Genomic DNA, 22355 nt, shown 5'->3' on the forward strand with positions numbered 1-22355 from the left:
AGTTTATAAGATGCTTATTTTCTAGGCTGGTGAAGAGTTCTTGTTTCCTCTCTTGTTCTTCCAGCCATTTTATGTATAGGAAACTGATGACTGAAAAAATTGGTCATGAAGGACACCCAAGAAGTGCCTTAAGGTTGTATTGGAATTAAAAGACAGAACCTTCTTGGTATTCAAGATATGAGAGATTGCACAGGAGGTTGTCAAAGGGAGAGCGGATGTGTGAAGGGGAGGGGATAAGAGATTGAGCTAAACATGCAACAGATCAGCTGATGGGAGCATTGAAGCTGAGAGTCAGGAGGGAGGAATTAATTTCAAAGTAATATTCTGCACAGATTGTATGGAAATGAGTTGAACTATAAGGAGGTAAAGAGTGGGAAGTTCCCTGTAGCTGAAAGCTTTGGAAATAGAAGGAAAATTTTATTTTATTAGTGCTAGATGTGGAGAGCACATGGGTCTGTGTGTCTCTGACCAGTTGCAGATTGCCATCTGTACCTGCTCCTGATAATTTCTGTTGTCATCTGTCCTTATGCCTGAGCCATCCCATTTCTTTAAATCCCGTTGTTCATCTGTGTCCCATGTATTGTTTGGTGTATAATTCCCCAGCAGGCATAAGTCAATGGCTGCTAGGTAATGTTAGTCACTTAAACTGCTCTTTCTCTTCAAATCCTGCATATGCCTTCTGACAGTAAAGCAAAGAACATTCTGGAGACATTAAAGGAAAATAGCAGAAATGTGAAATAAAGAAAATGTCTAAGCTCAGAGGAACAAAAAAAAAAAGGAATTAGAATTGATTCTAGGACCTCTCTGTGGCCACAGAGAGGGGTATTGTCCAAGCCCTGTATTTCAGACTGCATCTATTGACTATTATAACTGAGCTTCTATTAATTTCTGCAGCAGAAGATCAGAATCACTGAGAAGGAACAAGGTAAAAAATATTTAGAAAGAAAGGAACAAAGTGCCATTTCTTTTTTTTTTAGATAAATAAATATTTTGAGGTGAGTATGCCTTGCAGAATGAAGCAATTCATTCTGACTGAAAACAGAAGCCTAGACTGGTTGAAAACATTTCAATATTGTTATTATTACTTTTTTTTCATTAAGTAGATCATTCTTCCTGCCTTCTCAGTGAACATTTTTAATCTTTTGGTTACATGCAGTCTGTTAGATGAGTTGGCTACCCTAACTTCATAAAACTGTGTTAAAAATAAGATTACCCAGGAGGAGTTTGACTGACCCTATGCTGGAGTTCAGATTTCATGACTAGAGATGTAATACCATCTTTTATTTAACCACATTCAGGAATGTCCCTGGCCTCTGCACCCATTATGCAGTTCACATGCCAATCAGCAGCAAAGAGTTCTGTCTTCTTTAATGCAAAGCAACCGAGCAGTTTCTCAGAATCAGATGCAAGGAGCATATCTGCTACCTGCTCCCAGTGAGGCCAAGATCCTCTGGTTCTCCATTTGCTCACTTCAGTGAGCACCATTTTGTGATAAGAAAAGAAGTAGATGCCTTGATCTATTCATGTCACAAGAAAAGCAAACAGTTCAATTTCCCCAAATACTACTACTACTGCTCTACTGCACTGGAGGAAGGAAAACTTCAGAAAGAGATGTCTTGCAACGAGGTGCTTGTCATGACTTGGAATGGAAAGATTTGAAAAAACAGTGGAGAGCTCAGAGAGAAAAAAATCAGTTTGATGAACATATGAAGAATTCAAGCACTTCTCTGAATATTTTCAAAGTTGGCATAAGTATTAAGTAATTTTGCACTGTAGGTTTGTAGTTCCAATGGGAAGTACTGGATGTGAAATTTCTGATTCACTGTTTTTGAGATTTATTTCCACAGACTCATTTGCACATGGAAGGCTTTAGCTGTGGGACTGGCTGCACTCAGTCACAAATGTGACTGAGGCTTGTGTAGAGATATCTGAGTTAGCTTTCAAGTAATTTACTCAGAGGTGCTCTGTGCCACACTGAGATGATTCAGAGCTCAGCACAAGCTATAATGCCTGAGGTTAATGGCCTCCAGTGAATGCCAGCCTGCCATGACTACTTCAGTAGCACCCCTCAAACTACCCATTTGAAAGCCAGCTCTAGTGCATTTATACAATTCTTTGTGACTGCTATGGCTATATTTATTTTGTAGACTGTCTCAGGTTAGCTGGGTAAATCAGGAACATGTCAACTGTTTAAACGGCTTTTCATTTCTGAGCTCCTGATTTACAGAGTGAAATAAAATAATGCCTGAAAATAGTTCTTGTGTAGTGTCTATCAGATAACCTATGTGGAAATATCCCACTGCACCCCAGAGCTGACAGTAATATGTGTTTCTGTCATCAGCCTCAGCAGAAAGAAGCAGGGAAGAACGAACATATCGTAAGGACTATCCCGTAATGCCAAATGCAGAACTGAAGAGGTTTTGTAGTGTGAAGCTTACCTTCCTCTTCCAGAGCTGGGTCTGTGGACAAAGGCATTCAATGAATGTGAAGCATGCCAATCCAACAATTTTTGAAAGCACTTTAAGGCATAAAAAAGTGCATCTTAGCAGGGATTCTCCTTTCGTGAAATGTTGATAGGACTTTGCTGGCTTGACTTCCCTTACATTCAGCGATAGTCCAACAGCTGAAAACTCACATACCACTTCAGAAATTGATTACTCACTGTCTGACCTCGGACTCTGTCAATGTATATATATAGATGGCTTTAGCTCTACTTACTACAGAGATATTTTCTTTCTGTGACTCATTCTGTAATCACCTGGATCTGACAGTCACTGGAGTGTTTGTCTTGTGAGGCCTCAATGGCATTTTGCTGAAGCAGAACTTTCAATTTTGGAATGTCACAAGCCCTTTTTATATCCAGGTCATGTCATAGGGCTGTATTTTTGCTCAGATGTTTTGTCAAGTTAACCAAGTGAAGGGAAGCAGCTTAAATCTTGATGTAAGTGGAGAGTTCTCTTCATGCCATTTTGTTTATTCATATTTGTGTGTTTGTCTGCATGTGTGCTTCTGGAAATAGGCAGCTGGAACTAGGGAAAAATTGTACTTTCCTCTATCTATAATGCTTTCCTGCTGATTCCAATTGGCATTGCCTCTATCTCTGACCTGCTTTGAGTAGGGCACGTTGTGTCACCTCTAGCCTGTAAATACGATTGCCATAAATGGTATTGCTCATCTATATTCCTCAGATACTTGGTAGTATTTGGGCTTAGTGATATCAGTGGGAATAAGAGTCCTAAAAAGCTTTTAGACACGTAAATACCTCTGCAAATCTTGCTTTAGCTGTGCAAGCGCCTTCGTGGCTCTTACCCTTATTCTGTCGATCATAAACGTATATTGATATCACAGAATATGATTCTGAGTCTCAGATGCAACAGTAAGAACCCAAAACTGTTGCCACATTCCCACCAGGAGATACGGTATTCTCAGCAAGCTAAGTTATTATATATGACAGGTGAACTTTCAGAGGATGTTGGTTTTAGCTTGATGAAGCAGAACAATAATTTTGCCTTAATTTGATTTTTCCAGCAAATTGCCTCTGTGCAAAGTACCATACAATTACTGCATTTCAGAGCTTTCTGAGATCTCTTCCCTTGTGGGTGTTCTTGATTGGACTTTTTTTTGTTTATTTGTTTAGCAGGTAGAATTGTCATCAATGAATAATAAAAGTGACAGAAGCATAATAATTTCTGTGGTGCATTGGATTGTGGCGAATACTTCTAAAGAAGAAGCAATTCTCTGTTTACTGGGCATGATTAGACTTCAGGAATCAGGGTGATACACTCTGCAGAAATCCCATGGAAAGACAACCTCATAAATGAAAGGCATCACTCCCCAACAAGAAATGTTACCTTGATTTGTAAGCCTTAGGGTAACTATGTTGTCCTGGTGTCATTAATTTTGCCTCCTGTAACAGATACATTTCTGTTACTGTGAACACTCTAATGAGATGATGATGTTTAAGTGGAGGAAAACATTGGTTTTGCCCAAAGGCAGAATGATAGGCAAAGAGAGATGGCTTACCTAGGTACTTGTAATAAAGGCTACCCATGGTCTACCTCCTGCTTTCTTACTAGAACCTTAAGCAAACTTGTTCCATCATGTGAATTTTCTCATCAGGGGTTGGACTATGTAGTATACAGATCCTTGAAAACAAGTGTGCAAGCTGCATTGCTTCTGGAGTAACTGCAGGATCTCTGTGGCTCTGAGGAACTCCTCCAGTGCACCAGAGCTGCCTTTCTCTCCCTGGCCCAATACCCATGGTCCCTGGTCACAAGACTGGCTGAGCTGCCTCTGGCAGCACTTCTCCAGTCCTTACCCTGCCTGCCGCACTCTGAGCAGGGAGGAAGCTAGGATGATAGACAACTTGCTCCTGTCTAATGACCATGGCCAGCGGAGGTGTCCCAGCAGTAGTTCAGCCTTGCTGTCTGACTTGCAGAAATGTGCCTGCAAGGCCATGAAGAGATGTGTTGGCAAGCTCTTGAAGTGGTAATTCAGGCACCTGTACTACTGCAGCTGCAAAAGCAGAGCCCTCCACAGGGGTTAGCTCTGTTTCAGGCCTCAAAAGGACAGTGCTGGATGTTGGAGACTGTTCAGTCTGACTGAGGAGAAAAGGTTGCTAAAACCTCAGCTGCCTCCAGAATTGGCAATTAATACACCATCTCCAACAATCTCTGCCACCCTCCCCTGCTGTCCTGGGATCTGTGTTACCAGTGCTCAGGTCAGCACACGGGTCTTTGTCCCGCCCTCACCCACATTGATCACCTCCCTCGTTTGAGCTCCAACATGAAATCCCTGCTCCACAGACAACGATACTCTCAGTCCCTGGTGGGATCACTGCCGCTTCACTTTTGTGAGTTCTGTTCCTGGGTCCCTGCTCTATCTCCACACTCAGGTGGGATTGACTGTAGTCTTTCCCAACAGTCCTGATGCTTATCCTGCTCTTTGTAGTAAGGGGAGAAGGGCACTTCACCTCACCTTTCTCCCCTGTATATGGAGCAAAATAAAGCATTTGGGGTGGCGGGAGAAAAGTCTTTCCATTGGCACATGAGCCAAAGCCAGAATGTAAACCAAAAAATACTACAGATAGAGAAAGACACAAGATTCTTCACAGATCTGTAAATATCTTGCCAATATTTTCAGTGTCATTCCATGAGGTGGTTCTGCCTCTTTATCTCTCATTTTTGCTGCCATATCTCTCTGCTTTGCCCACAGTTCTGTGCGTGTGTGTACAGTATTTTAGTTTACCTTACAAAATCCCTTAATAAATACATGTATCAAAAAAAATTGGCAAGTGCACAGATATCATATTAAATCTCTTGTATGATTATAATATCCCCACTAAGGACATTTTAGCTATATGACTGAAATTAATGTGAAGAGAAAAAGGCTGCCAGGTGCAGCCTGGAAACTGTATACCTAAAAGGCAGAGTTGGGATGGATGTGACAATACAATATGATTAGTTGCAGTTAGGATGATCTCCAGGGCAAGAGCACAAGTAAATCTTCTCAAGAACATACCAAGTGAAAGAAGCTTTGGGGCTGTTTGGTATCAATACTGGAGAATACTCGGCAAAAGGTGCAGTTAGCTGCTGGATGCGGCTCAGGGTACATCTTTCAGTATTCATCACTCAGTGTGGGGACTTCCCCATGCCTTGACATGGATTCACCCCCTCTGGCAGCTGACAAGGAAGGGTTGCACTGTCTAGCCAGACGGTGGTCACAGCCACCTTTGGTACAGGAGCTATGAGGCAACATGCCACAGAAAATTCAGGGGAATATTTGCTATATTCACGTTTCCTGTGAGTAAGGTGAGCAGACGAGTGCTGAGGACTTTCTGTACGTGCCAAGTGGCCTGAAGTCACAGGAGGTGTGTGACGCCTTATGATGTCAAGGCTTTTCAAGAAGGCAGTGTATTGGAGAATCCCATCAACTGGCGGCAGCAGCAGACCCTCTGGGGAAGCAGGGGGATGGGAGCAGCAGGGAACAGAAGTGATATCTTAGCTGTTTGTCAGAATACCAGACATCTACTTTCTGGTGGACTTAAGCATGAGCTACCTGTTTTCAGTTTGGGGTTTTTTTGCCTGAATCCTTTCAACAAACAGACATTTTCCTTAGGACTTGAAAATCACTTTGATTGTCACAAATGGGTGTCTGGACTGTTACCTGTTTCATTGGAGTTTTAGATTATGTTCTCAAACCTTGGCTATAGTTCACAGAAGTTTACTGCTTTTACTTCAAATGAACATTTAGATTAGAAAAGTCTTATAGGATGGAGTGTGTGAAATTTTTTATTGGAAAAAGTGATATTCTGTGCCCCCTTTAAAGTGCACTTTCTCTTTAAGATGTACAACACCTATACACCCCTTCCCCACTGGAATAATATCAACAGTAGAAAAGAAAGACCAGTAAGAAAAGAACAAAAGCATTGCAAGCTTAAGTGTTCAGTTAGTTATCTTTTTCTTATCTACTTCATTTGTCTCATGGTTCCTATGCACATTTAGATACTCCGTCACTAGCAGATGAACTTTAAGTGAAAGTTGGACTTATAGTTTAGAATCTGTAATCTATATGATCAAATGCTAGTTTTTAAGATCGTCTGATGAGTATCTTCTGTTGTCATTTGATTGCAAATCTTGCATTAAACTTTTGATGTTTATAGAGAAATATAAATCATCAGAAAAAAATTGAATTGGTGATATCGCACCAATAAAGCTTTTTCCAGAGAACTCTGAGGATGAAGAGAACATGATCAGTTTTGTTGGCAGTACTTAGGTTTACGAAATCATAGAATCATAATCATAGAATAGTTTGAGTTGCAAGAGACCTTTAAAGGTCATCATATCCAACCCCCCTGCCATGGGCAGGTACATCTTCAACTAGACCAGGTTGCTCAGAGCATTGTCCAGCCTGACCTTGAACACTGCCAGGGAGGAGGCATCCACAGATTCTCTGGGCAACCTGTTCCAGTGCCTCACTACCTTCATTGTAAAAAATTTCTTTCTTATATTTAATCTAAATCTACCCTTCCTTAATTTATAACCATTACCCCTTGTGCTATCACAACAGGCCCTGCTAAAATGTTTGTCCCCATCTTTCTTATAAGCCCTATTTAGTAATGGAAGGCTGCAATAAAGTTTCCCCGGAGCCTTCTCTTCTCCAGGCTGAACAGGCCCAACTCTCTCAGCCTTTCCTCGTAGGAGAAGTGCTCCATTCCTCCCTTATCATGCTTGTGGCCCTCCTCTGGACCTACTCCAACAGGTCCATGTCATTCCTGTACTGAGAGCTCCAGAGCTGGACACAGGACTCCAGGTGAGGTCTCACCAGGGAAGAGCAGAGGGGCACAATCTCCTCCCTTGACCTGCTGGCCACGCTACTCTTGATGCAGCCCAGGATATGGTTGGCTTTCGGGGCAGTGAGCGCATGTTGTCAGCTCATGTCCAGCTTTTCATCCTCCAACTCCCCCAAGTCCTTGGCAGGGCTGCTCTCAAACCCTTCATCCCCCAGCCTATGTTGACAACGGGGGTCACCCTGACTCAGATGTAGGACCCTGAACTTTGCCTTGTTGAACCTCATGAGGTTCACACAGGCCCACTTCTCAAGCTTGTCCAGGTCCCTCTGGATGTCATCCCATCACTCAGGTGTGTCAGCTGTACCAGTCAGCTTGGTGTCATCAGCAAACTTGCTGAGGGTGCACTCAATCCCACTGTCTGGATTATTGATGAAGATATTAAACAGTAGTGGTACCAAGACCCCTGAGGGACACCACTTGTCACCGATCTCCATCTGGACACTGAGGTGTTGACTACCACCCTCTGGATGAGACCATACAACCAATTCCTCATCTACAGTCCACCCATCAAATCCATATCTCTCCAATTTAGACATAAGGATGTTGTGGGAAACCATGTCAAATGCCAGAAGTTCAGACAGATGACATCCATAGCTCCTCCCCTGTTCAGTGGTGTCGTCACTACATGATAGAAGACCACTAGGTTGGTCAGGTGGGACTTGCCCTTGGGAAGCAATGCTGGCTGTCTCCGATCACCTCCCTGTCCTCCTTGTGCCTTAGTATAGCTTCTAGGAGGATCTATTCCACAATCTTCCCAGGCAGAGTTAAGGCTGACAGGTTGGTAGTTCCCAGGCTCCTCTTTTCTACCCTGTTTAAAAATGGGTGCAATATTTCCCAGGGACTTCACCTGACTGCCGTGACTTTTCAAATGTCATAGAGAGTAGCTTGGCGATGACATCAGCTAATTCCTTCAGGACTCTGGGATGCAACTTGTCAGGTCCCATAGACTTTTGTATATTCAAGTTCCTTAGGTGACCACAAACCTGATCTTCTCTTTTGTTTTTACTAGAGTTTACTGAGTTCTTACACTATTGCACATCTACCAGCAGAAGGCGAGTAAAATATATTATACAATTGAGTACAGAAATGGAGGGAGATATTTGCTTTGTTGTAAGATACAGTGGTCTATCCTGTACCTACTTAGTGTACATCTTAATTGCAGTCTGTGGTGTGGCAGCATATTTCCTAATGTAGGCAAGCACATTTACTAGGTTCTGCTGGCACTCAGGAACTGATATCTGTGGTTCTCACATGCGGCAGCTTTTGCAAGACAACACCGTGAAATTAAAGAAAAATTGAAAAAGATCGTGAAATAATGCCAAAGCAATGCCAGCTTCACCTCAGTCTTTACTGATAACGCTGGTGTTCAGAAAACACACACCCCTGAAACCTGTAGGAAAGTCCGGATCAAGGAAAACTCAGTGGAGAAGAGAAGCACCCGAAAGTGCTGACGAAGCTGGCTGATGGCGTTGTGAGGCCATTCTTAATCATCTCTGAAAGATCATGGCAACTGGAGAAGATTCCTCGTCATGGGAAAAAAAATGTCAGTCGTCTTCAAGATGGACAAAGAGGAGGATCCAGGAACTGCAGACTAACCAACCTTACGAGGAAGCCTGGAGCAAATGCTCCTTGAAACCATTTCCAGATATGAAAGACAGGAAGATAACTGGGGGTAGTCAGCATCGATTTGTTCAGGGGAAATCATTCCTGACCCTGCCAGTAGTCTTCTCCAGTAACTTGACTGGCTTCACGGCTGATGGGAGAGCAATGGAGGTTGCTTATCCCAACTTTAGTGAGGTTTGTGGCACTGTCTCTTACAACATCCTTATAGACAAACTATCGGAACAGACTAACTAAATGGACAGTAAGGTACATGGAAAACTGGCTGAATTGCCATGCTCAGACTGTTGTGATCAGCAGCACGCAACACTACTGGTGTATTGCAGGGATCGATACTGGGCCAATACTGTTTAACATCTTTATTAATTACCTGGATGATGGGACAGAGTGTACCTTCAGCAAGTTTGCAGGAGGTACAGGACTGGGAGGAAAGGTAGATGCCCTAAAGGTTTGTGCTGCCATTCAGAGGGACCTGGATCAGCTGCATAAATGGGCTAATAGGAGCCTTAGATGCTCAGCAATGGGAAATACAGTCCTGCACCCTGGGAGGAACAAACCGGGAGATGAACAACTGGAATACAGCTTTGCAGAAAAGGGTCCTGGTTGGCACCAGGTTGAACATGAGCCAACATTGTGCTCTTGTAGCAAAGAAGGCCAATAGCCTCCTGGGCTGAATTAGGCAGAGCACTGCCATCAGCTTGAGGGATGGGATCCTTCACTCTACTCGTCACTGGTGAGATGCCTCCAGAGTGTTGGGTTCAACTCTAGGGTCCCCACTACGAGAGACACATGGACTTACTGGTATAGGCAGGTAAAGGGCTATGAGGATGGTGAGGGGACTGGAGCATCTCTCCTATGAGGAGAGGCTGAGGGAGCTGGGCTTGTTCAGCCGGAAGAAGAGAAGGCTGCGAGGGGCCCTAAAATATGCTTATAAACATCTCAAGGGTTGGTGTCAGGAGGATGGGACCAAACTCTTTTCAGTGGTGACCAGCGACAGGACAAGGGGCAATGGGCACAAACTGAAGCACAGGAAGTTCTGTCTGAACATGAGGAAGAACTTCTTCCCTCTGAGGGTGATGGAGCACTGGAACAGGCTGCCCAGGGAGGTTGTGGAGTCTTCTTCACAGAGTGTTAGGGCTTGGAAGGGACCTCTGTGGGTCACCTAGTCCAAGCCCCCTGCCGAAGCAGGGTCACCAAGAGCAGGCTGCACAGGACCTTGTCCAGGCAGGTCTTGAATATCTCCAGAGGAGAATCCACAACCCCTCTGGGCAGCCTGTTCCAGTGTTCCTTCACCCTCAGAGTGAAGAAATTCTTAAAATGTGCGTAAATAACTAATGGGGGGTAAATAAAGAAGATGATGGAGACAGATTATTCTTCGTGGTGCCCAGTTACAGAGCAAGAACCTTGGGCACAAATTGAAACACAGGACATTTCACTTAAACTGAAGAAAAACTTTGTACTGTGAGGGTGACTGAGCACTGGCACAGGTTGCCCAGAGAAACTATTGAGTGTCCATCCCTGGAGATATTCAAAATCTAATGGGGCATTGTACTGAACAACCTGCTGTAGTTGACCTAGCTCTGGGACTGGGTGATCTCCAGAGGTTCCTTCCAACTTCAATGATTCAATGATTCTGTTTTTTTTTCAGATGTAATACAGTATGTTGGTCAAGCTGTCCAGCTAGTAGAAACATCATGAAGTAAAAAAGAAAAAAAATGATATTATGGAGTGAGAACAGCAGACTATTTGGCTCGTTTTAGCTTGGTGCTGAAAGTGAAAACACATTTACGATGTAAAAAGGCGGTGTTTTTTAAAAACAACTGTTGCAAAAACTGAGTTGGACAACACACTTTGGTGGAGTTTAAAAGCCTCTAAACATACTATTGTCGTGGGTTTTCTTCCCAAAACCAACAAGTTTCTTTCCTTGAATGTGGGTGGTGTAGCACTCAGGACGCTGATAGTGTACTGGTTTTCACTGGGCACAATATTTTTTGAAAAAGAAAGTAATAGTAAAGAAATTTCAGATCTAAATATGGAACCAAATGTAAATATTTGTTCTGTGTACTGATTTTTTTTTAATATAAGGAAATTTATGTGTTTAAAAAAATAGCGAGAAAAGAGAGAAAAAGGTACTTGATACTCCATGCTTGTATCAACTTTTGTGTCACTAAAATTCAGGCATTTACCATTAATCTTTTTTGATTCAGTTGAGAACCTCTGTTTATTTCATCACACCTAAAACAGCTAGGAGGCTAATAGACAACTAATTAAATATGAAGTCCCCATTCGTTCTGCTACACATCAGTGAATGCTGAATAGCAGGAAAGCAGGTGGGAGGGGGGGAGATTGCAAATAGCTGTTTAATGAAAGCTGTGTCAAGTCAGAGCAGATATTGCTAAAATATTTGTTTATGGCAAGACAGACATCTCCAGATGAGGTGCACAAAGAGCTGCTTGCCTAAGTTAGTTTTCAGTGGACTACAGTCAATGTGGAAAGTGGCGCTTGCTGGGAATTTCAGTGGCAAGCCTTTGCATACAGACTGGAATTGATGTGGAGAGATAGTATTTCAATTTTAAGTCTGAGAAGGAAGGGAGAGAGGAGTGGTTGCAATGCTAAAGCATATTCTGCGCTGGTACTGTTGATGAAGAAAAAGCTGTTATGCCCTCACTCAACTCTTCTCGTAAACCCTTAAATGCAAGGATATAGTTCTGTGTATTTATATAACAGCTTTCATTAAAACTAAGTCAATCATATTAGTGGTGAGAATGTTTTTCTTTTGATCAATATTTACATTATCTCTTTGGGAAAACTCACTTTCTACTTGTTTTTAGCCACATCTGTACCAGATTTTATGGAGGCTGAGGGATCTGTACTTTTGTTTCAATGTATATTGCAACATTTTTATTGCATTCCACAGGTCCTCCAGTAAACGTTACTTGCAATATTTTTATCAACAGTTTTGGATCAGTCACAGAAACCACAATGGTAAGTGCTATGATGCCATTGGCAAGAGAACAGCAATACTTAATATATGTCATGAACACAACCTGTCAATTTTTCTATTTATTGTTCAACTTGCAGGTCCTCCTGTAAATGTTACCTGCAACATATTTATCAACAGCTTTGGTTCAATAGCAGAAACTACAATGGTGAGTGGGACTAGTCATTGAAGCCATCTTGTGAAGGAGTGCGATATGATGTAGAATAGAGATGCTCAGGACATGGGGACATTTATTAAGTTATTAAGCTACTAAAAACCTACCAGCTGACTTAAAATAAATATAAAATAACTACATAAAGAGATATATGAATCATTAAACTCTACTACCAAGTCTGAAAGTACATATGTAGTGATTGCACCATCATCTGTATCAACTGCAACAGCAGCAAGTACAGGTGTGTGCAAACCAGTTTTCTCAGGTTTTGTCAGCACTGAAGAGGAAGCACAATGGCTGGAGCTGAGCTGTGGGGCTCCCTGCCAAGTACTCCATAATTTAAGTGGATCTTACACCACATGCTGAATTATCTGCTGCTGCAGACTGTCCTGACAGAGCTACCAGAATGGTCTTGTTTGACTTCGCTAAATCTCTGTGAGTTGCAGCCACATCAGTAACAGAAGCGAATGCATAACTTGAGCTAAAAGACTAAAACTTTTAGCTATAAGGAGACTTGGGTATTTTGAGGGTTAAATTGGTACTAGAAAATTATGAGATTCCAGCTGATGTAATGTGTATTTTGATTGAATTCAAAGAATGCTATCAGTCAAAAAAACAAGGCCAAAATGAAAATGTTAGAGTTTTAATTTTGATATATTAAAAAGTAAATATTTTTTTCTTTTCAAGATGAGATTTTTCTCTTAAAAATTGCTAAAATTTAGGATTAATGAAGTCAGTCTCAAAAAATGGAAAGGAAAATTTTAGATCAGCTTTTTTCTTTTTTAGTCTAGAAGTGAATTTTCTTTTTTTTTAATATTTGCTAAGAAAAAATAATATTTTTTTCTGAGTCTATTGAAAAAGATACTAAAACTTGTTTATTCATAGAATCATGGAATGGTTTCGATTGGAAGGGACATGATAGATACCCTAGTTCGACCCCACCTTCCATGGGCAAGGGCATCTTCCACTAGACCAGGTTGCTCAAAGCCCTGTCCAACCTGGGCTTGAACACTTCCAGGGAGGGGGAATCCACAGCTTCTCTGGGCAGCCTGTTCCAGTGCTTCACCACCTTCATAGTAAAGAATTTCTTCCTTATATATATAATCTATATCTACCCTCTTTTAGTTTAAAGATCCCTTGTCCTATCACTACATGCCCTTGTAAAAAGTCCCTCTCCAGCTTTCTCGTAGGCCCCCTTCTGGTTTACAATAATACTGGAATGCTGCAACAATATTGTTTTTCAAAAAATGAACAAAAAAGGTTAGTTGTTTATTCAAGCATACATACATCTGACTACTGGGGTTAGTCCAGAGAGAGACTTTTTGTGGCTTTCTTATAATGATGTGATAAACCCATAATAATTATCAGGTGCTCTTGTACAAGAAATGGGTTAAACCCATTCTAGAAAGGGTCTAGTGATAAATCTCAGCTTGACTTTGAACTCTTCATGTTACCATTGCCACAACAGAAATTAAAAATGGGTGCTCTAACCTTCACTGAAATTTTGCAAGAGTTATTTTCATTGCCTCAGGTCACTATAGACAACTACGGACATTTTTGAAGCAATTGCAATGCAGTTTCACAACTCTGTTTTCCAGGGATTCCTACACAGTGTCCAGGTCTTTCTGTATTTTCTGAAGCCAGAGGCAATAAAGGTGTTTAGCATCCTGTAGGACTGAGTTCTTGGTAACTAAAAATGAACTTGCTACCCACAAAAGGACTTAAGGTATACCAAAGGACTATTTTTTTTTTAATGGGATAGATGCTGCCTGGTGATCCTTGCATTATGAAGGAAGAGCGTATATTTAGCCCATCTTTATTATTTTATTTAATATTCAAATTCTTCATTTAAATTCGATTGCAATTTGTGCCATCATTTTAGAAAGTGGTGCCAAAGTAATGTAGGATCAAAAATCTTCTGCTCCTAAATATTTTTCCTTGAAAAACCACACTGTTATTTAACATTTTTTAAAGATAAAGGGCAAGTTACTGCTAGGGGAAGTTGCTTTCTTAAATAGTGTGGGAAAGACTCTTGTATAAATGACTGACTATAATATACAGAGCTATGAAATAATAAACAGATAAGTTAATGCTTTAGATTGTGTATGTGTAATATTTAAAAAATACCATAAAATAAAACTAAAATCAACTTAAAAACAACAGGAAGAAACATATCTTGACATAACATAATTATCAACAGACTTAACTTCCAGGTTTTTGGAAAACTTCATTTGTTTTCCTGTATTTAAAGGATCCTGAGAAGATGTCTATGAACGTAGCCTTTTTTACCCAGACATGTCTGTTGATCCTAGCATGTAGACGCATCAGCATAGCATTAAGTAGCAAAAATTCTGCACGTCACTGGCTTTACAAGATGGCATTCAATGAAAATATTTGCACGACCTAATGCTGATTGCATTAATTAGACTCCTTCATTGCTTTGATTAAATCCCCTCATTGCATTTTACCTTCTATCAAGTATGTTAATGTGTACCTTTCCAATGTTCATTAACACATTCTGCTGAAAATAGCCAAGCATTCAAGTAGACGAAAACAAAGACTATTGGCTTTCTTATTTTGCTTTGTTCATAATATCTGCCAAAAATGTGGAAAGATTTTTCTTAAATGCTGTTCAATGGTTTGATATTGATTTTCTTAATGCTGTCACTTCTTTAACGAGTAGTGTGACTAGTTTTAGGATGTTTTAAAACTGCTCTGAGAGGCAGACATCAATTACTGTGCCATCTACTTTGCCTTTCTGAAACAGATGTAATCATATGGTAAAAATCTCGGCATCCCTTGTGAAAAGGAGTTTTGTTTGACTCCTAGGATTCATTTTTCCCTAGAAAATGCTCTTGATGCTTTTGACATAAAACTAAACGATTCATTTCAATAGAGACACTCCTGTCTCAGAGGATAAGAATACTTAGTGAAACCATGTATATGTACTGAAGGGACATTATCAGAATATAACTTCGATGATCTACAGTAGCTCATTGGAAACTTGGGACATGAAAACTTGTTTAGAGAATCTCTCAGTAGGAGAAATAAACATGGCAAAGAGGATTACAGTCCCAGACCTACTAAATTCAGTAAGTCAGGTTCTCAACAACATTAGCAGGAGTAGCTTCTGTTTTCTGATGACAGACACTAGGATGAAATCATCCCTGTGTGAAAGGCCAGCACGACTCTTCTGTGCAGTGTATTCTTCTAAAAGCTAAAACCTTTCATTCAGAAATAAAACAGGATTTTGTGCTGATTGTCTCCGAACAGATGAATTCCATAGAGTGTTCATGAGTTTTGTTCCCAAATATCTAGGGAAACAAAATGCATATGTATTAGACTTTCTGCACTATAATGCACGTAAGGGACAGCATCACTACTGATTTTTTTTTTTTTCCTCCAAAAGAAATGGTTTTCTTCCATATTAGAATGATATATATTATACCAAAATAAAAATATTAATAAAAGGCCAGAGTCAAGATGGAATTGTTGGTAATTTTCTTCATTGATTTATTTGTCTTTCATTTAAGCCTTACCTTGCAAAGAAAGAGAAAAAGACATTCCTGAGTAACTTCACTGGATAAAGCAGTTATGCTTCTAAACTCTGTGTCTATTTTTGGAAACATTCACACATGCAGCCTTCAGCAGAAATTTCACTGTACAGAGTGACTGCAGTTGAGTATCACAGATGAGTAATCTGCATCAGTCCGGGCAGAGTCCCAAAGAATTCAGATGTTCGGTGTTGCTAATGACCAGACTTTTTTAGCTATCAGCTGTAGGAGAAGCTAAGACCAGTTTGTACATTGACAAGCTAATTGTTAATTACAGAAATGACTGACTGTGAGGACGTTATTATTGCCGTTATGCCCTGTAATCAATGACTGACACTATGCAGCAGGTTCTCTGTTGGCGTAAATGGATCTAACTCCAGTTGTGTTTTCAGTACTTACGTTACCGGAAAAAATTTCCATTCCTTTATTTTAAAAGCTTGGCTGTGGCTGGCTGTATGATATTATCTTCCCACTAGAAAAAAACATAATTACAAATCAGCTTGTTAGATCCCGATTAATTCATGTGTATGGTTTTAACTGCATAAAAACTCCCACTGAAGCCACTGGGGACATCTTGCATGCTTGGATGCCTAGGTAACCAAGAGTTTTCTGTCGCATGGCCTTGAAACAGGTCATTAAACCACTACTTCTCAGTGAGCATTTATGTTTAGGATTCAGAAAGAGAGAGCAGTCTTTTTGGCAAGCCCTTCCTATGCATGGAAAGCCAGCAAAGTCTGCTGTTTGCCTCAGACATCTAACTCGACACCTGGGCAATCAATGGTCTTGGAGGGGAAGATGGGAAGAAGGCTGAGGTATAAGATAAGCATCAGTTCAGAGACAGAAAGTAGCACTGAAGAGGGAGCGGGTCTCCCCTGCACCCTGCCGCTGCATCACTCAACAGTACCTGAGACCACAGGGACCCAGAGCTTTGTTGATGCTCTGGGCAGTGAATCTGGAGGCCGTGGATTTGCTGAAAGACCATTTCTATCTAGATTCCCACAACACAAATGAAGTATATCTGTAGATTGAGTCCCTAAATCTTCAGATTAATTTGCTAAAACTAATCAGATGAATATTCCTTTAGTATCTTAGTATTACTGTGACCTTATGGCTTGAGGAAAGAGGAAAACTGCTTATCTGAGTTGCCTTGAGCTATTGCTGGCATTGGTGTTGCAACTGAGATTGAATCTTCAGGCCCATGCTCAGCGTTCAGAGCGCTAGTGCTGTCAGAAATTATTTGTGGAGCAGGTGTACTCATGGCTGTGTAGGAGTGCATTACTACAGTCCACCCACTTCTACCCTCAGGAACTTGCAAAATACACACTGTAGTGTTCCTGAGCTCCATGTTGTGATACCATTCTCGGGGGAATTTTGATTCAGAAGATAGTTACAATGTTAGCACAGGAAAAGTAAATTCAAAATTCTGCACATGATTAAGTTGGACTGTGTGGACACACATCTCTCTCAACTGCTTATACCACAAGCACAGGAGAAAAAAGTAATGACGTTTTTGTCATGTGCATGTTTTATTTCCTTTTTTAAGTCATATTAAAATATCTATATGTATATGACAGCCTATCAGACGTAAAAAAAAACATTTTAGTTGCTTCTGATGACAAAGCTTGCAGAGAGAAAGCAATTCTAAGTGTACTGGTGTAAAGACTCTGATATATTTATGAAAGTAGACATTGAAAAAGATATGTAATCCTATTGGCACTCTTTATGCTTTTGGTATAATATATATCATCATATGCAAGCTCTTCTATGAACAAGGATTTTTCAGGCTGGTATTTGTTATCTAAATCACCAACTACTGACATTCACGAAAGTACATTTATTTTTAGATATTTCTAAAAAATTTACTGATTTGACTTGTTTATGATTCTTATGTCGGGGGGGGGGAAATCCTGCTTTTCATAAACTTTTTTGTATATCTTATTTCAAAATACAAATTAAAGGCAGTTGCACAACTAGTTATAGCAATTTTACTATATCAGAGATTGCTGGTGACAAGTCCTGCCTTCTTTTCTTCAGAATGTAAATCACGTGCTTTCCTGGATTTGAAACTAAAACTGTCCCCTATAAACTTACAAGACACTTTCTGTTTCTAAGAACAAGAAACAAAGGAAAGTATGCTTAGGGTTAGTGTATCCTCACAAGATATGATGACATTTTATAAGCTCAGAATTGCAAGTAGCTATTTGATCTTTAACTGTATGAAACAACACCACCATTAAAAGCATAGTGGCTTCTGAAAAAGATACAAGCTTTTGTAAGTACCTTTAATAAATGTGCTATTCTTGAGACCTTGCTCAGGTCTGTCTTGCTCTGATTAGTAGACATTGCTGTTTTGACTCACATCTACCCTACTGCAAAATGAAAATAATAAAGAAAGTAAGAAAAATTACGTTCCTAGTGAGATTGTAAGTCATCTTCCTCTTGGGTTAAAAAACTGCATCAGTTTGGGTGTTAGAAATATTCTGTCAGGGTAGCAGCACACCTCATCACCAATCTACTGAATGAAGGGTGGTAAATGCTGAAGCTTGGAGAGACTCATTCACAGAGTCTGCATATTGGGCAAGCTGCTTCCTGCAGCTCTAATAAGAGTGAGAATATTTACTTACATTTCAAAGGTGATAAGTTCTTTTGACTATGCAATTCAGTGGCCTAGCTAGAGCCAGGTCAGCTCATACATTTTCTAAGTCAAAAGCACAGTGCTGCCATTTTGATGCACTGTCGCTACTATGAAGAAAATCCTAAATGTGAGGGGTTTGTACAATTAGCAGAATTATATGATAACATATTCCTTCAGATAACATAGAGGAAGAGCAGATGTTCACAAGCAAGTTAAGCGTAATAATTTCAGGTGAATATTCTACAATAACAGGGAAAGCTGGGAGACATGAAGCTCTTATTTGCTGATTCTGGAAATTCAGGATAAGGAGAATAAACATTATTATCTTTACATTCCCTCTGCAGAGTTGAGACCCTACAAGCTCTTTTCACATTCCCCTTTAATAGCCAGCTCTTGACACAATGTTAATGTTGGTTCTAAATGAACCTCTAAGTAATTGCTGCCTTTCCCAGTTGTTACTAGCAGACCACTGAGCAAAAGAATGCAATTAGAACAATTTTAATGGGATGCAGAGAGGGAGGAGTGAATGAAGGAACATACAGAGAAAAGCATACGGTAGATAGAAAAAGGGAAAAAACAGTAAATAAGAACAGCTGATTTAATTTGTTCTATACAAATCTGGCTTCAGTGGAATTAGCAACTATTCATCAGTACATTAGAAATAATTGATTTACAAGTTGGAAGAAAGTTATTTAAATTAGTAGTTTTATAGAATCTTTATTGAAATTGTATATGTTTAGCTGCAACGATTTTTGGCTAAGTACCTCTGAGTTAATCCATAGCATTTGAAAGCAGGTTATATGTAATATTGGGGGTTATACTTCATATTTTTTCAACATTGAAGTAATGTTGACTTGGAAAATGTACCAGTTGTGTTTGTTTGGTTCAATACAAGGTTTAGACTGCTTTATTTTCAAACAACAACTCCTATGTTCAAAGGATAACATAAATGTTTGCTGTAACTCTGGCACTGTAGTAAGCCTAAGAGCATAAAGAAAGCTAAAGCGGGTTTCCAGTTTTGGTAAGAGTCTTAATAACCTTTTCACATGGCATTTCTGTAGGACTACAGAGTGAACATTTTTTTGAGACAGCAGTGGAATGACTCACGTCTGGCTTACAGCGAATATCCTGATGATTCTCTGGATTTGGATCCCTCTATGTTGGACTCTATTTGGAAGCCAGATTTATTCTTTGCCAATGAGAAGGGAGCAAACTTCCACGATGTCACAACAGACAACAAGTTGTTGAGGATTTCTAAAACTGGAAAAGTGTTGTACAGTATCAGGTAAACCAGTTAACTTTTTTCTTTCTTTCTTCATCCCCTTTTTCTCCCACACCCTGTTTCTCTGGATGTAACCATCATTACAAAACATAATGTACTTATTTAATTCTTTGTTGTCCCATGTGTACAACTGAAATGAGACTAAATCACAGCAAAGCAGAAGGAAAAATTACCTATGTTCATTTGCTAAGATTTTACTTTTTGCAGAATAGTTTCTAAGTGGCATAGCAATACTTCTTCATCTTGTTAGAAACTTGAGGTTGTCTAAAATTTAATGGTAGACCTCAGTAATTCCCATGAGCTTTAGCTCAAGTTGCTCCTCTAATAAGGAGAGGAAATAAACTCATTAGTTTGGGCGTTGCAAGTTAAAAGTAAAGGGGAATAGGATTTTAAGTGACTGCTCAACACCTTAAGTAAAAAAATTCTTGAAATGCAATAAACTTGACATGCAAGTCACTGGGTAATGGGATGTATCTATTCACATCTTAAAATAACCGGAATTACAGAAAGTGTTTTTTAATATTAAGTCCACTGAAGTGTGTGTCATGTGATGGAATTTAGGCTGAATTAATAAACACTGACAAAACATGAGTTGATATGACCTGATGAAATGGGACATACGCAGAGAATCAGAATTGCATTGCACAGGCATAAACAGCAGCAAATAATCTGCAATATTTATTTGATAGTTTACTGTGCACCATTAATTGCTCAGTATAGGTAGTCAAAGATTCAAAACACTGTATTATTGCTCTTACAGTTGTTTAAATAAGTAATTACTGAATTTTATTTGTTCCGGGGAGTGCTTCTCAGCTTTTGCCTTTCTTGTGGTGTGAAGAGTAAACATAATAGTATTTGTTTAACAGGTTGTTTAGTGAATTTACTCATCTGTAAGGCAGATTAGTTTAGAAGGCAGTGGTTTCTGACTGGGCATTCTGTTTGTGACCTGCATTTTCATTAAGGAATTATTATTGATCAAATTCAGGGCAGCTGTGTTCTTAGCATGTTAAATAAATAAATAATATTGTGGCGATTCCTCCATTTACTTAATTCTTGTGGAAATTCCTTGAGAAGACTCCAGTAATATTTGGATGGATTAAGCAGGGTGGAAAGTAGGTATTTATTGAGCAACGTTTCTAATTGGTGTACCTGAACAGTTTGAGAAAAATAATAGGATACAAGGATGAAACCAGCAGTAGCAGAGTGATAAATATGCTGTCACTTACAAATATTTTTTGTTTCATCCTGGGAAAGAAATGAATGCTTATGTTTGTTTAAATGACATCAGACACCATCTCATCGGCAGCAACAGTGCAGTTGGGTGCTGTTCTGAATGCAAATGGATAATTTTCCTGACGTTTGTCCGTGTGGGAAAAGTAATATTTTGAGCTGTCATATCACATTTGCAAAATTCCCACACCTAAATGCAAATTAATCTGAAGCAGAGTAAGCAGTATTACAAAGAAGTACTAAGCAAAACTCATTGTTTCTGATTTGTGTCGCACAGCAGTAACAGAGGCTTACCTGTCGCCTCTAACACGGCATGTAATTTTTTAGTACTACACAGAGAAGAAAACTTTCCAGAGTATGGAAACTTGAAGTCAGAAGGAATTAGAAAAACTTGTCTTTATTCCCCAAATTCTGGGCTAGATGCATCTGTGTGTTGCCAGTCGCTTTTAGTTGTGCTATGAGGACACAAACAAGCATATTTTAGCGATTGGTTTCAGTACATTGAGAATGTTATAATGCTGCCACTTTCACTACTGCACCAATAACACCTCGCCTGACATCATGATATTTAATATTCAGCATTTAGTGTGCTCTAAATGTTTAAAGCACTCTACAAACACATCTGAGAAGTGGTGGTGTAGGCTGGTTTGTGATATTTCCACAGTTAATAAAATCAAGGTCAAGTTAATCTCACATAAATATAAACCACAGTCTGCATAAAATGAGTTTAGAACTGCTGTCAATAATTAACGGGTAAAAAGGAGGGCATGTGTGTTATATGACAGCGGTATTCCTCCTTCCTGTACACTGCACTGAAAACATGGAAATATGCTACGCAGGAGGCACAACTGGTTTATGCTGTTAGATGCTCTCAGAGACACGTCTTGCCCTTTCTGAAAAAAATTTGGAAGGTCACCTGGAACTAGATCTCATGGTCCATATTTTACTGAAACAAGACACTTGGTGTCAGATATGGCTGCTCTGATAGGTCATGGAAAGGTCAGTGAGGGTCTGGCCCGTGTGTTACCTCCACTGCAGTGCTTGGCCCTGGGAATTATCTCACCCTGTGGTAAGGATGAGGCTCGTCGTCCTTCTCTCAGTGAGCGATAAGCCATCCTGCATTTGCTGGTGATGGCAGACATGACATAGATTTCCATCATAGTTTATATTCTAATAATTAGTTACAATGCTCATTCTTGCAGACTCCTAGATCTATATTTAATTCTCTGGGAGCTGTTACAGAAAATAAAGGCAGAGTTATTGATGGCTGATATACCCACCTATGAATCATAGAAGTTTAGGACTCCAAACCTATCTTTAGACATTTGCCGCACGCCCAAATTACTACCTTGGTCATTGTTTTGATCTGAAATAGTGCGCTACATATGCTGTATAGAGCCTGAGGCTCTATAGCTGGATAACTGGTCTAAACCTTTGAGTACCGCGGGGGGAACTAGAGCCTAGTGAAGGGAACCCAGCACTACTCAGTACCACAAACATATGCTATTACCACTAGAGATGTAACAAC

General features: G+C 40.0%; 1 protein-coding gene across 5 annotated transcripts in view; it reads left to right on the forward strand.

Annotated features, from left to right (window-relative positions):
* GLRA2 (glycine receptor alpha 2) overlaps window positions 1–22355 on the forward strand; it is a 132313-nt gene that overhangs the window by 13292 nt on the left and 96666 nt on the right. For 2 of the 5 annotated variants that reach the window (XM_075428759.1, XM_009940638.2), the window contains exons 3-4: window positions 12053–12120; window positions 19377–19600. In XM_075428759.1, coding sequence (XP_075284874.1) covers window positions 12053–12120; window positions 19377–19600 — 292 coding nt within the window. Of the gene's footprint in view, window positions 1–2892; window positions 2942–11888; window positions 11957–12052; window positions 12121–19376; window positions 19601–22355 lie in introns of those variants that run through there. The other 3 variants (XM_075428750.1, XM_009940637.2, XM_075428778.1) reach the window with 2 other exon arrangements.

This window comes from Opisthocomus hoazin, chromosome 1 (genome assembly GCF_030867145.1).
Source record: "Opisthocomus hoazin isolate bOpiHoa1 chromosome 1, bOpiHoa1.hap1, whole genome shotgun sequence".
Classification (NCBI taxonomy): Eukaryota; Metazoa; Chordata; class Aves; order Opisthocomiformes; family Opisthocomidae; genus Opisthocomus; species Opisthocomus hoazin.